At 52.6% G+C, this 15,318-nt stretch overlaps 1 protein-coding gene across 1 annotated transcript in view; it reads right to left on the bottom strand.

Moving 5' to 3' along the window:
• Positions 1-6,449: 6,449 nt before the first annotated feature.
• JPH2 (junctophilin 2) overlaps positions 6,450-15,318 on the bottom strand; it is a 60,658-nt gene continuing 51,789 nt past the window's right edge. Inside the window, exons 3-6 of the mRNA XM_081148664.1 lie at positions 12,083-12,201; positions 10,357-11,087; positions 9,485-9,579; positions 6,450-8,203 (exon numbers count right to left, since the gene is read on the bottom strand). Coding sequence (XP_081004790.1) covers positions 9,499-9,579; positions 10,357-11,087; positions 12,083-12,201 — 931 coding nt within the window. The 3' untranslated portion in view covers positions 6,450-8,203; positions 9,485-9,498. The remainder of the gene's footprint in view (positions 8,204-9,484; positions 9,580-10,356; positions 11,088-12,082; positions 12,202-15,318) is intronic.

The raw sequence follows: 15,318 nt of genomic DNA, 5'->3' as shown, positions 1-15,318 counted from the left end.
AATATTATTTATGGGAGGAGAAACAAGATGGCGGGTAGGTAACCGCTGCACCCGCCGCCTCCCGCAACCACATCAAAATTACAACTAAAATACAGAACCACCATCACCCAGAGCCTCCTGAGATCTGGCTGAACAGAAGCCCCACAACCAGGGAGCTGAAGCAGCACCGAGACCAGCAGGAGGGGCAGAGATGCAGGCGGATCGGGGCTGAATCAGGAGACGCAGCCTCGGGCCCACACCAGGTGCCACGAGTTAAGCCCCGGAGGGATTTCCCGGAGGAGCGAGGGGTCTCAGCCCCACAGCAGCCCCCCGCCCAGGGCTCCAGGGCCGGGAAGAGACGGACCCACAACTTCGGGCTGTGAAACCAGAGGGACTGTCCCTGAGGGTCGCGGAGGCCGCGGGAGCCCCAGCAGCTCCTCTAAAGGGCCCGGCGCGGACTCACTCGGACGCTCCCTCTGAGCCCAGCGCCGGGCAGCAGCTGAAAGGACCCGGGACAGTCGGGGAGGAACTAACCTGCCTGAGATCCGGGCGAGAGGCGGAGGGGCGGCTTCCTCCCAGGCAGAAGGGCTGGCAGAGGCCGTGGCTCCTTTGGCGAGTCCTCCCCGCACAGCCGGCAGGCAGGCGCCATGTTTGAGTCGCCAGCACCTGACTCACACCTTTGGCCCCGCCCCATGATTCCCGGAGGCCCCGCCCCTCCCCACCTGCAGCTCATCCGGGCCATTTCCAGGGGCTTTTCTGTGCAAGTGGCCTCTCAAGCCTCGTGCTTAGGACTTTCCTAAAATCTCTCAAACAAGCAACAGCGGGCCCCATACAGCTTGATAAGCGGCCCCAGGCCTGGCACTAGCGGCAGCCTGCATTGGCTCATAGCTTGGCCTCTCCTGGGCAACACCAAGCCCAGCACAAGTAGCAGCCAACTATGGTTTGCTGTGAGCTCAGGCTGGGTGGCCCTGAACAAGGCACTGGCACAGGCTGACTTTGCACCTCCTGGGAGTGCACCTGGTGCTCAGACTCGACCATGCTGGATTACAACCCTACCACATCCACAAGTGACACTCAAGGGTCACACTTGGTGAACACCAAAGCTCCACTGAAGTAAATCCTGATCCATAAGGGTGTCTCCAGCACAGCAGCTCTTTGGCTGTAGCTGCAGCTGGTCCTCACAGCTGATTGGCCGGGGGGTCAGTTCCTCCCAGGGATGCCAACAAAAACCAAGGCTCAACTGCAACAGGGCAGTGCAAACAGCCCACTCAGGGGAGCACCTAGAAGGCCCAACTCAGGTGACTGGGGAGGCTGAGCCACTGGACCCCATGGGACACCTACTACACAAAGCCACTCTACAAATTCCAGGAGACATAGCAGCTCTACCTAATACATAGAAACAAACACCAGGAAGCAGCCAACATGTGGAGGCAAAGAAACATATCACAAAGGAAAGAACAGAAGAAATCTCTAGAAAAGGAACTAAATGAAATAGATCCAAGCAAGCTAACAGATACAGAGTTCAGAATAATGGTTATAAGGATGTTTAAGCAGACTGTTAGGGAAATAACTGAGAAAATTGATAACATAATAAAGTATCAATTTGAAATGAAGGCTACACGAACTGAAATGAAGAATAATTTACATGGAATCAACAGTAGAGTAGAGGACACTGAGAATCAAATCAGCAATTTGGAACATGAGGAAACAAAAAACACCCAACCAGAAGAGCAAAAAGAAAAAAGAATCCAGAAATATGAAGATAATATAAGGAGCCTCTGGGACAACTTCAAGAGGCCCAACATTCATATTATTGGGGTGCCAGAAGGGGAAGAAAGAGACCAAGGAATTGAAAACCTATTTGAAAAAATAATGACAGAAAATTTCCCCTACCTGGGGAAAGAAATCGACTTACAAATCCAGGAAGTACAGAGGGTCCCAAAGAAGAGGAACCCAAAGAGGCCCAAAGCAAGACACATCATAATTAAAATGCCAAAGGTTAAAGACAAAGAGAGAATCTTAAAAGCAGCAAGAGAAAAGCAGTTAGTTACCTACAAGGTAGCACCCATACGACTGTCAGCTGATTTCTCAACAGAAACTTTGCAGGCCAGAAGGGAGTGGCAAGAAATATTCAAAGTGATGAGAAACATGGAACTACAACCAAGATTGCTCTACCCAGCAAAGCTATCATTTAGAACTGAAGGTCAGATAAAGAGCTTCTCAGACAAGGAAAAGCTAAAGGAGTTCATCACCACCAGACCAGCACTACAGGAAATGTTGAAGGGTCGTCTTTAACAAGAAGCTAATGAACAAAAGAATCTGATGAACTAAATAAATCCAGAGACACTGACACATGCAACAGACGATCATATTTCAGAGGAAAGAGGGAAGGAGGGTGGAGGGTGGGAAGAGATTAACCAAAGAAGTTATATGCATAACTCATGAACACTGTTAATAACGGGGTGAAGGCCTGGGAAGGGGGTGGGAGGGAAGTGGAGGGAATCAATTGGGGGGGGGGGAATGGGATACATGTAATACTCTCAACAATAAAGATAAATTTAAAAAGTAAAAAATATGTATATATATATTATTTATGTACTTCCATCCTCCACCTAAGGACCACCTATAGCACTTACTGAGGGTCTACTATGTATCAGGCATTTTATAGATCAAGTCTGTTTTACTTCTCACAACAGCCCTGTGAAATAGCTGCCATTAGCCCCATTTTACAAATGAGAAAGCTGAGGCAGAGAGATGGAATAACTGGTCCCAGAACAGGTCAGTGGCAGAGCCAGAGTCTGATCCCCCAGTCTGTTGGCCTCCTGACTCACACACTCACCACAGTGTTTCTCAACCTTGGCACAGACATCTGGAGCGGGATCATTCTTTAGGGAGGAGTGAGGGTGTGGGGAGTGCTATCCTGTGCATTGTAGGAAGTTCAGTGGCATCGCTGGCCTCTACGTGCTAGATGACTGTAGCACCCCTTTCCCCCAGATCTAACAACCAAAAATCTCCCCAGACATTGCCAAATGACCTCTAGACGGAAAAACCACCCCAGCTGAGAACTACTGATGTATCAGAAGCTTTGGCTGGGCTTTCGGTTGCTGCCTTAGGCCAGGAAACTGGGCTCTGCCTTTCAGGGGTCCCGCTCTGACTGCCACCCTCCCTACAGGGTTAGGGGTCCCTGGAGTCAAGGAGATGTGTCATCTGCAGCATCGACCTTTCTGAACCACACTGCATCTTCCAGGGCTATGTGGGCTTGTGGCCAGTTCTCTTGGCTGCTGGAGTGCGCATTCCTAGCCGAGAGGTGGCCAAGGGTTTGTCCAAGGCAGAGGGAGGTGAGCAGAGCTAGATACGCAAACTCGGTGTCTGGACGCAGGTGCACCCAAGGCCCCTCCGCTGCAGGAGGGTTGTAAGAGGCGGGAAGGAAGGTGGTGGGCCCTGGGCAGGGGTCTCTCTTTGTATTTTGACTCACCCTGTAAATATTAGAGCCAGCCCGCTCCACACCCCAGCTGCTGGTGTCACTTGTGGGAGTGTGGTTATCGGTCTTACGTCTTTGACACAGCAGTCTGAAGAATGCATTCACTTCTTTTTGTGGAGTAGAGGATTCAGTGCTCAGACACCTCCCTCTTTGCCTTCTCTTGCCCTGTCCTCAGGATGAAGCTCCGTAACAGGTGTGGTTAAATCAATACTCCAGTTTATATTATTATTATGTAAACTAATGTTTACTGATGGGCCAAGTTGGGTTCTTTCATTATATTTTTCCCTGAATAAATTTTTGGTTTTCGTTCTCCATGTGTTTCATTTTCCCGTGTTCCTCATTTGTCCCCAAATCTCACAGTACTAGGAACTCACTCTGTCTGTGGTCAGACACCATGCTCCAATTTTCTCCCTTATTATAGCCTCACAGCCACCATCTGAAGCTCCCTTTTAATGTTACTTAACAAATCCCTTTGCTCCTATCCACCAAAGGGTCCTCTTTCTGGATCCCACCTACTTCTCTTTGTTGTTTTGCTTCATTGTTGTGCTGGAACACATCTGTCAGTAGCTTTCTAAAAAAAGGTAGATGGGAGATGAATTCGCAGATCTGCCAGCATTTTTATTGTCCCCTCACACGCGGTTGATAGTCTGACCAGCGAAGGTGTCTGGGCTGAAAGTAGCTCTCTGTGAATTCTGCCGGCTTGGCTTCATTGCCTTCTAGATTCCAGGTGGCTGTTGAAAAAAAATCTAATGTTACTCTGCTCCCCACTTCTTTATATGTTGCATTCTCCCTCCTCTGGTAGCTTTTAGATGTTCTCTGTCTGCTGTGTCTTGAAACCACACAGTGATGTACCTTTAGGTGGGTCTTTTTTCATTATGCTGGCCCTAGGCAGACCCTTCCAATCTGAAGGGTGACAGGTGGCTCTCCTCCAGCTTCTGTCTTACTCCTAGACCAATGAATGGCGAGGACTATAGTCAAGTGGAGCGTGTCTGCCCAGCCCCAAAGCATTTAAGTTCAATGTATTTTAAGGCACCATGCTGGCCAAAACAGGTTGGACACCCAAATGCAGCCTCCAGGCATCTAGGCTGTGCCCTCCGTTGAAGATATGGTTAAGAGTATGGGCTGTGAAGACTGATGGACAGACAGACCTGGTTTTGAATGTTAGCTTCTTATCTGTAAAACAGTCAGTTTCAAATCATAGAGCTGTTGTAAGGAATATATGAAATAATGCAAGTAAAGTGCTTAGTGCAGGGCCTGGCACATAGTAAGTGTTTAAATTATCATAGCTGTTATTATTGTGGTGAATCAGAAAGTAGCGACGGTGATGAATTTTTTAATACGTATAAAAGCAGCCTTCTCTCGAGCCAATTTATGAGCTCGCTCACGTGTGGAGCAGTGGCGCCACCTCGTGCTCATAATTAAGAACCGCAGTGCGCCTGGCCAGGCGTGGCTCAGCGGTTGAGTGTCTACCTAGGATCCAGGCGATCGGGGTTCGATTCCCGGCCAGGGCACATGCCCGGGTTGCGGGCTGCAGCTGATGAATGACTCTCTCATCATTGATGTTTCTATGTCTCCCTCTCCCTCTCCCTTCCTCTCTCTGAAATCAATAAAGATATATTAAAATAATAATAATAATAACTGCAGTGCAGTGAGAAAGGCCTAACAATGGTTCAGAGCCAAGTGGGGCTTTAGGGTCCAACAGATAAAGGTGATCATCATCCCGGAAAAGGAAGTCTAGAAGCTCTGAGATGTTAAGGGAAAGACGGGATTCAAACCAGCAGCCTGATTTCGTAGCTATTACACCAAACCAAGCTGCCATTATGCCACCACATAGCACAGTGTCCGACCCACAGCCACCTGACTCCCAGTGCGGGGTTTCCCTTCTCTGGTGGGCCAGCAAGACACAAGGAGAGAGAGAGGGGGAGGGAGAAGTTCAGCCTCCACAGACACAGTCAGAATTTCACACAAAGAAAAAAATTAAGAGCCTATTTTAATTTCAGCATAGGAGCAAGTTTTGTGTTATACATGTTAGGTATTGTTTGTAGTTTGAGTTATGTGTTAGAGGGTGCTACATATAATTTTTTCAGGCGTGAGGCCTCCAAAGGTAGTAATCTGGCTGGTTTTCTGTTACATGCAGCCAAAAGCATCTTTCCCAGCACAGCCAGGTCCTCTGTGGGTCCGTCAGAGACTAGGAAAATTCCCTTCTTGCCACAAATCCCAAATCTGAATCCCACAGCTCCAGGGCCCCCTCCCTTTCTCTCCCCTGGGAAAGTCCTGCTGAGACCCCCAAGGCAGTGGTCAGTGATCATAGCCTGCTTTGGGGCTTCTGAGATCATCGATCAAAATGCCCAGGGCTGTGTTGCAACTGCAGTAATGATACAAATCTCCATTTCTCAACTGCTTTCCACAGCTGGGCTTTCCATAAGCTTCAGCATTTAATATGACCCTTACTACCCCAGGAGCTACCTGGTTTCTATTACCTTCCCCATTTTTTTTACCCCTACCCGAGAACACGCTTAGAGAGAGGAAGGGAAAGAGAGGGAGAGAAAGAGAGAAACACTGATGTCAGAGAGAAACATCAATCGGTTGCCTTCTATACATGCCCCAACCGGGGATCAAACCCGCAACCCAGGTATGTGCCCTGACCGGGAATCGAACCAGTTACCTTCCGGTGGGCAGGACGTCACTCACAAAACTGAGCCACTACTGCCAGGCACCTTCCGCATTTTAGAGATGAGGAAACTGAGGCTCAGAGAAGTAAAATTAAGTAGGTGAGTGAGACTGGAGCCCAGGAAGACCCGAACTCAAAGGGTGGGATCTTTCTTCTACTATATGTTGCTCAGGGAAGCTTCTGGAACTCAGCTTTAGAGATTCAGGGTCTGCCCTGCAAAGTTTGTGGTCTCTGAGGTGCTATGGGACCTGTAAGAGCGAGACAGAGCCCAGACCAGCATGACCCAGAGGCCCCCAGCCTCTCTCGCACGCCCTCCACCAGGCCCGCACCCTGGGCCCACAAGCAGACACCGCAGCCCTGCCAGGGTCTGTGAGCAGATGCAGATTTATTATTGCACAGATTACAACATCCCGGACCCTTGCCCCAAACACCAGCCCCAAAACCAAGCCCGGAAGCTGACAGCCTTGGGCCAGACCAAGAAACCTGGACAATGACTCCAGAGCCCAGGCCTGGAGCCTGTCAGCCCTGAGCAGTGCCCCCAGCCTGCCCCCCTCGTTCCCTAGGAGTCCAGCAAAGCCCAAACACAGATGCAGAGCCAAGGGCCCTGGGTGGATGGGAGGATCCGCAGGCTTCTCTCGCAGAAACGCAGTCCCTGACTCCAGCCGCGCCGAGGCTTCAGCGGGCCTTGAAACAGCATGTGCGCAGCTGGACGGAAGGCCCCAGTACCGAGGGGGAAGGGAAAGCACACCCATCAGAAGCAAACTTCAGGTGGCAGAGCTGGCCTGGGGAGGCCGGGCCACAACTCCAAGGCCCCGGGTCCACAGAAACAAAGGCAGGAGAGCAGCAGCACCTCCAGCTCTGCCTGGGTGTCATTGCCATGACCTTCCCCAGCCTAGAGGGGCCTGGAACATTCTTTCCACCCTCCCGGGGGCAGCTTCTACCAGCCCTCAGCTTCTACCCACCCCCAGCCAGCACAAAGCCCAGAGACCCAGTGTGGTACCAAACATTTGTAATGAGCTGCATGCAAACCTCTTCTGCCACGCAAGCCGAGGGGCTTATCACACGGACCGCACGGGTGGAGCCCTGGACTTGCTCCTCTCCCCTGGGAAGTGCTTGTTGACAAGCAGCCTGCCTTCAGCACCTGCCTGAACGTCTGGCCCGGGGAAATCTGTCTGGGCTTCCAAAGGCTCCCATGCTCAATGTCCCTGAGCCTGTGGTGGGCCCTGGTTGGGGAAGCGGCCAGACCAACTCACAGGGCCTCACAGTAGCTTTGTCTTGCCAGCCCCCAGGGCTCCTTCCTGTGCAGTGACCCTCGGCACCCTGAACACACTTGAACCCCTAAATGCGATGCCAGCCTCAGGCTCAGGCACACCCAAACACAGGGGCGTCCCAACCCCCCTTAGCCTTTCTTCCCACCCCACCCCCTGGCCACCTGGTCAGTGGCTTCCTAGCCAAAGGCTCTAGTCCCTCCCGTCCCCTCCTCTTCTGTTGGTCCAGAAGGGAAGCTAGCTGGACAGGTGGGAGGAGACAGGAGCACTGCATTCCGGGATATTCAAACCGAGCATGGCCATTTCCTCTACTGTCATCCGGAACACCTGTAAGCAGGGGACAGAGTGTGTGCTGGGTGAAGACAGTGAGAAGAAGGGCCTTTGAATCGTCTGAGGGCGTCACCCTCACTGCTGGCCCACCACAGGGATCTGTCAGCCCAGCAGCCAGAGGTTAAGTTAAAGCGGGAGAGAGGTAGCAGGAAGGGGACCGGCATTTAATATTAATATTCTGGTTTGGTGACTTCTCCCAAAACACACAAAAGCCTGAGGAGGGGGTGACCTACAGGAGCAGATCGGGGCTTCCCCTGCCCCTGGGCAGAGCTCTAGGAGGGTTTCCAGCACATTCTACCCCTCCGGGCACCTCCATCACCCAGCACGGGCGCCCTGGCAGGCCTCCTTAAATGTGTGCAGCATGGGTACGAGCTGGGACCCAGGGCCCTGGGTACAGAGTCCAGTCCTCCTCGGCCACCCTGCCCCGCACTGCAGAACGATGCATCTTCGTGTCCATCGCAGGAACGCCTGGCTCTGCAAAGAGACAGCAAGAAGGTCAGGTGAAAGGAGGGGGGAGGACACATGGAGGCTGGGCCAGGTTCGAGGCAGGGTTCAAGCCTCGGGCTTGATATTCTCGGGGGCAAGATCCCCCCACGCCCCGCCCCCCAGGGTAGCTTCTGCCCCATGGCTCTGACTCGGTGGGATCAGACACAGTTCATTTTCCCTCTGGGTGCTGCCTCTGCTCATTTGCACGCGCTGTTCCCTTTGCTTGGTGCACGCTTCCCTTCCTCCCCCACTGCCAGCCGGCTCACCCCCTCCATCCTTCAGGCCGTTAAGTCCTGGGCCCCCGCGGCACTCACTCCCAGATGCCGGTGAAACAGGCAGCATTCACCCCAGGCCGGCCCCTGCCGGGCTAATACTGTCAGTGGCTATGTTTACATGGTGACAGGACAGGGATTCCTTCTTCTCTGGGACAAAGGTGGATCCCCCACCCCACTGAGCTAGGACGAAGGGAGGAGGGCCTTTGGTGGGGGCAGGACAAGAGGCAGAAACCCTGTTAGCATCACCAAGCACAGCATTTACCGTGTAAAGACTGGTCCTAGCAGGAGATTTTATTCGTCTTGTAGATACTTCATCCTGAGACCAGTGAGGACCACCTTCCTTTAACCCAGCCTCCCACTTCACCTCCTTTTCATGGGACCTTACCCAGACCACCCTCCCAGCTCCATCACAGAGAGAAAACCAACTGACTGACAGCAGGGTTTCAGGAAAAAAGCAGTGAGAGACTGGCTGGGGGCTGGGGGCAAGAAAGGGAGGCAGAGAGAAGAGGGTCCAGCCACCCCAGATGAACTGTATCCAGATCTGTAAGGGTCTTGTGGGGAGGGGAGCAAGAACCGTTTTGCTTGACATTTGAACTGCAAGACTTTTACATCATGAGCTATAAATTAAGGGTTTACTCCCACTGTGTTCACCCCATTTCTCAGGATAGGAGTGAGTCCCTGCTGTACCCCTAGATCCCAGCAAAGCAGTTGCTCAGTAAATGCTGGCCAAATGAATGAATACATGAGCGAAGCCCTTAGTGTGTACCTGATAGAAAGCAGGTGCTCTGCAAATGTTGAGCTAATGAGGGGTGTGTGTGTGTGTGTGTGATCAATCTATCAAATCCACATTCTAGGTCCCTGCCTCTGATGGGAGGTGGGCCTCAATTAACCACAAGCTGAAGGCCCAGTAGGCAACAGGCCCTTTTTTCCCAACATTCCAACACCCTGGTGCCCAGAACTTTCTATGGGCTCCCACCCCCTCCCCCAGCCTCACCTGGCAGACGAGGGTCAGGTCAGGAGGTGAACAAAGAGGATAGCCAAGCCGATGTTAAGCAGGATCACCATGCAGATGAGAACAGTGTTGGGGACCTGGAAGCAGGGGAGAGAGGCTACTTGAGTCCCCATGGCCTCTGAACCACCCCCACCCTCCCCATCACCACAGGGTGAACAGAAGAGCAGGAACCTTCAGAGGGACCCTCCTGAGAGCACCCCCTGTCCTGCTCCCTGCTGGGTCTAGCACCTGGATGGCAGACCATCAGAGCTGGAAGAATTCTTGAAAATAATTAACCAAACCACTTAGGGTCCAGAGAGGGGCAAGGACGTGTCCCAAAGCACACAGTGGGCAGTGCTGGGCCTGGAACCCAGGAATGTGGCTTTCCCCACTAATTCATCCGGGGCCACATTCATCAGCCCCTAGAAGCCTAGCTTCACTCTTCGTCACTGCAATTCCTAGGTCCCAGCCTCCTATAACAAGCTGGGAAATCCAGGACCCAAGCCTTGGTGGGCCCTTCCTCCACCTCCAGGAAGCCCTCCTTGCTACACCTTGTAGCAGACGCTGCTGATGCCCAGCTAGGATCCCTCTGACCCTGCAGGCGCTCCTACCTGCCCCTCCCCTCCAGCTGCTTAGGGCTCCCAGCTGCCCCCTTCTCCAAAGAACTGCCCCCTGCTGACCAGAGATGGCAGGTACAAAGGCGGGTCCCTTGCCCCCCTGGGGAGTGGGGGTGGGGACACTCTGCAGTGTAATTTACGCTCCCAAGGCTACCGGGGACCAGGCTGCATCTCACTAAGCCCACATCGGCGCCGTCACCCGAATCCCGCCTGAAGCGCCACCACCCGCAGGCGCCCGGGCCCCTGCCGCAGCCTCACCTCCTCCGCCGCGCCCTCGGCCTCCGCCAGCGCCGCCTCCTTCCGAGACCTCTTCTTGACCCCGGCCTTGGTCAGCCCCCGGGCCTCAGTCTTGCGGGCCTTGGCCTTGGGCTCGGCTTTGGGGACGATGGGCTTGGGCTCCAGCTTGGCGGGGGTCTCGGGGACAGGCTCCGGGGCCCGAAGCGCGGGGACCTGCACCGGGGCGGGGCCCGGCGACGGGGGCGCGGAGTCGGACGCGCAGGGCTCGGGCTCGGGCTCGGGCTCGGGCTCGGGCTCCGCCTCGGGGGGCGGCGGCGTGCCGGGCGCGGTGCGCACCGCGTAGCTGTGGTAGCCCCGGTACAGCGCCACCTCGGGCTCCCGCGACGGCGGGGGCGGCACCTGCAGCGCCTCGATGGCCATGTGCTCGGTGGCCGGCCGCGCGGGGCTCAGGCGGCCCCCGGACGGCGTGGCCGGCCGGCTGCCCTCGGCGCCCGACTCGCCGTTCCAGGCGCCCGGGCTCAGCAGGCCGTCCTTGGCCGCGCCCGGGCGGGGCCGCTTGGGCTGCGGGGGCGTCCCGGCGGGCGACGGGGGCCCCGCCTCGGGCCCGGGGGTCTCGCGCTCGTGCAGCTGCGGGCTCTCGCGGGGCCGCCCGGGGAGGCCAGCGGCGCCCGCGCCCCGGCCCGGGGGCTCCAGCAGGCTCTCCGAGTTCTCCAGGATCTCCTGCAGCAGCCGGCGCTTCTGATACTCCGGACCTGCCAGAGAGACGCGGGTTCGAATCCCGGCCCCGCCCCTGGGGGATCCTGCGCAAGCTGCTGAACCTCGCCGAGCCTGTTCTTCACCCAGCCAGCGCTCGCCCACCACCTACCGTGTGCCAAGCACTGTTTGAAGAAACTTCCAAATATTAACTCACTTAACAGTTGTAATACCCCTGTGCGGTCAATGTTATTAACCTGCATTTTACAGATGAAGGAAGGGAGGCTCAGAGAGGTGAAATCACTTGCCCAAAGTCGCCCAGACGACAAAGGGCAAAGCCAGGACGAGTACCCAGGAAGCCTAGCTCCAGACTTTATGCTCTTAACGGTGACACTGGTCTCTTTCCATTCCCGTATCTGAAAATTTGGCCTAATCATACCTATTTCATATATACTAATAAAAGGATTAATTGCAGGCCCTGTCACACAATGACAGCTAAGTGTTGTCAAGACGACCCAAGGCCCGGCAGCCAGCCAGTGCCATGCTCCCTGGGACCAGCAGGGGGAGAGCTGGGACCAGGAGCGACCTGGCCTCCCAGGCACAGTTCTGTGTTCCAAACTCTTTTATTTAGTTTACCCTTGGTCTCCTTGCTGCAGCCAGAATAATGCTTAGAAAACAAATCTAATCATGCCACTCACCTTGAAACCCTTCCTGCAGAGAACAATATCCCACCCTGAGGGGCTCTCACCACTCTAAGTACAAGGTCTGTATCAGAGAGGGGGGGTCCTCCTTACTCTGCAGCCTCCTTTCTCAGGAAGAAGAGACAGCCCGGAGTGGGGCCAGTCCACAACTGGGGCCTCTGATACCCTCTCCCTGAGTCCCCTGTGTCATACCTTCCCATGCTTACACCATGCCCGTTTCTAGAACTTACAGGCAATCGTGAACCCACTTGGGCATCTCAGCTTTCCAGTAGGCAAAGAAAAAGAAAAGTGTCCACCCCTGGGGCCCTCCCCCCCTTCCCTGTCCTGACTGTCCCCTCCTCGGCTGGCCCTACCTGGCTGGTAGAAGTCTGGAGCCAGCTCCCTGGCCAAACTGCGGGCGATGTTGGACTCTTGGTTGGCAGCCAGGGCGGCCTGTTCCGCAGCCTCAGCTTTGGCCTTGGCATGGCTTGTCCTAGGAGATAACATGATGGAAACTCAGCATACCTCCGGAGAATCAGCCCCGTACCCATTCTTCCCAACTCACAGAGACACCTTGGGCAGAGCATTCATTCACTCAGGCTGTCAATGAATATTTATTGAGCATTGTGGCCCAGACTACTGTGCATTCCTCAGGCCATTTCCTCTTCTTTCTGGGCACACAGACAGACAACATTTCCCGGCCTCCCTTGCAGCTAGGTAGGGTCAGGTGACTGAGTCTTAGCCAGTGCACTGTGGGAAGAAGTGATGTATGATCTTTCCAGGCCTGGCCCATAAAAACCTCTCCTGTGATTCTGTTTCCTCTCTTTTTCCTCCTGTTGCTGGTGAAATGCAGAGGAGGCCGACGCCCCAAAACAGGGTACTTCATCTTTTTTGTGTCACAGACCTTTCTGGCATCTGGTGACGCCTATGTACCCATTCTCAAAATGTTTTAAAATGCATAAAAGACATATGATTACAAATGGGTGCAATTATATTGATACACTGTTCACAAAGTACTTAAAAGAACAAACTTATAATGCAATATGTCCTTTATTAATACATTATACAAAATACTAGCAGGTCTATTATCTACTGCAATTTTAAAGTATAGATTAGCACAAAGGATATTTCAAGGATACCTGCAACAATAGTAATGTGACATGAAAATATATGTGATTTCTACTGGTGACAAAATCATACATACTGCTAATACTATTGTAGTTTATTGTTTATTTCCATAATTGAAGAAAATGCTAAATTTCAGTTAGAGGCTGGTAAAAATAAAGATGTGGTTTTCCCATCTGTTGTAAACACTTTTGGTGCTCTGCCCAGATCCCTTTAATGGACAGATGCACCAACTCCTAGGTGCTATATTGGCTGCTAATGGGTCATTGCTGTCCCAGAGAACTGCAACCAATAGAAGCCACTTTGTTCCAAGGTCAAAACACCCTCCAAACTAGGAAGCCCACGACCAATGACTGATTGGTCCCCTCTCGCCCCAAGAGGAACCAACTCTAGGGTACAAGCGAGGCTCCAGAGTCCCTGTGGGATCAGGTTAAGGCAGGATGCCAGGTAAGATCACATCCTTGCTTAGCTACTTCCCTATCCAGTCCTGCTTCTTTCACTCCCCTCTCTCCTGAGAGTGTTCCCTCATTAAATCATGTGCACAAAAATCTCCATCTCAGACTCAGCTTCTAGGGAATCTAACGTAAGATAGCATCCAAGTTCATGGACTCCCTGTGGACTCGACTTTAAGAAACACAGTAGAAGGAACCTGGGTCCATAAATGACTATTGCATAGAGCAAAGTCCCCTCCCACAGTCCCACATTGGAACATTTAAGCATTAAATTTAAACAGTAAATGTAGAACATTTAAGCAAGTCTTAAACGTGTATTGCATTAAGCACCGGAGATTCAAGGGATGTTTGTTTCAGCCGTTAGTCTAGCATGATTAATAGAAGCACCTACTAAAATAATAACAGCCCCATTTATGAATGGGCTGGCACCACTCTAAAGGAATTACAGAGATTATCTCATGTAATTATCACAATGCCATAGAAAGTAGGTGCTGTCATTATTTTCCCTATTGTACAGAAAAGGAAACTGAGGCACAGAGAAGTTAAAACTTGCCCTTGGTCCCAGAGTCATTAAGTGCAGGAGCTGGGATTGTGAACCCAGGTGACTCTGGAACCTGTGTGCATGAGCATGTGTGTGGCCGGGAGCAAAGGACAGAGATCCCTATGGATGAGACAAACCCATCCCATGCCCTCGCTGTCAAACAAACAACAAATATTATTTAATAAAATGTAACTGGATTAAAAGTACTTCATTGTGGGTCATGAGGAGTGCCAGGAGGGAAGAGTACAGAATGCAATGAAAGTATAGAAGAGAAAGACTTGTTAGAGGCCAGCGGAGGAGACAGGGTGGTCAGGGAAGGTTTCCTTGAAGATGTGACCTGATTTAAGTTGAGACCTGAAGGCACACATAAATTAGGCCCATAGAGGTGAGGTGGGGACAGCGAGCCAGGTTGAGGGAAAAGCATGGGCAAAGGCCCTGAGAGGGGGTGAGAGCTCAGTGCCTTTGGGGAACTGAAAGGTCAAATCAGTGCCCAAATGTGCAGATGAGTTAATTCCTCAGGGGGCTGAGGCACCTGTGTCTCTGTATCTCAGTCTCCAGCACAGAATCGGGCCCCCATAAGGGAGGTAAATTTTACTAAGCTCCTACCGCATGCCAGGCCCCTTATGTTATCCCTTTCAACCCTCAAAACTGCCTAGGAGGTAGTTTTTACTATCCCTACTTCACAGGTGGGGAAACTCAGTCTCAGACAGGTATCTTGCCCAAAGATGCAAAATAATAGTTAACACAAAGTATTTACTACATGCCAAGGGCCTTACAGAAATTAACTCATTGAATTCCCCTAATAACTGCATGTGGCAGATGTTATCACCATCATTCCCCTTACAGAGAAGAAATCCAGGGCACAAGAGAGCTTTAAGGATCTCGCCCAAACTCGCACAGCCAGCAAGTGGCAGAGTGAGATCTCCAACCAAGGCATTCTGGGATCTAGAGTCTGTGTCCTTCACTACAGGCCATGCTTCCACTCAATAGTGAGTAGTGGAGCCTGGCCGGAGTCGCTCAGTTGGTTGAGGGTCGCCCCATGCACCGAAAGGTTGCCGGTTCAATTCCGGGTCAGGGCACATGCCCAGGTTGTGGGCTCAGTCCTCCAGTAGGGGGTGCACAGGAGGCAGCCAATGGATGTTTCACTCTCACACTGATGTTTCTCTCTCCCCCTTCCTCTCTCTCTAGAAATCAATATAAAATATATTTTTTTAAAGTGAGTAAGTGGCGTTCAAGCCCAGAAGTATCTGGTTTCCAAGCCTCTGGCCTCTCCACTCTGCCACACTGCCACGATGTCTACTGAAGGAGAGAATATTTACCGAATGAAAGTATACATACATGAACGCACCCAAGCACATATGTGTGGGCAAGGGGGCAGCACAGGGAACAGTTAAGAGCGTGGCTCTGCAGTGGGCAGCCCTGGATTCCAATTCTGGCCCTGCCAAGGCTGGGGCCAGGTGGAGGCAAATGAAGCATTCACCTCAGGCTCTAA

The sequence above is a fragment of the Miniopterus schreibersii genome (genome assembly GCF_964146895.1).
Source record: "Miniopterus schreibersii genome assembly, chromosome: 10".
Classification (NCBI taxonomy): domain Eukaryota; kingdom Metazoa; phylum Chordata; class Mammalia; order Chiroptera; family Miniopteridae; genus Miniopterus; species Miniopterus schreibersii.
This window is presented reverse-complemented; position numbering and strand designations above follow the sequence as displayed.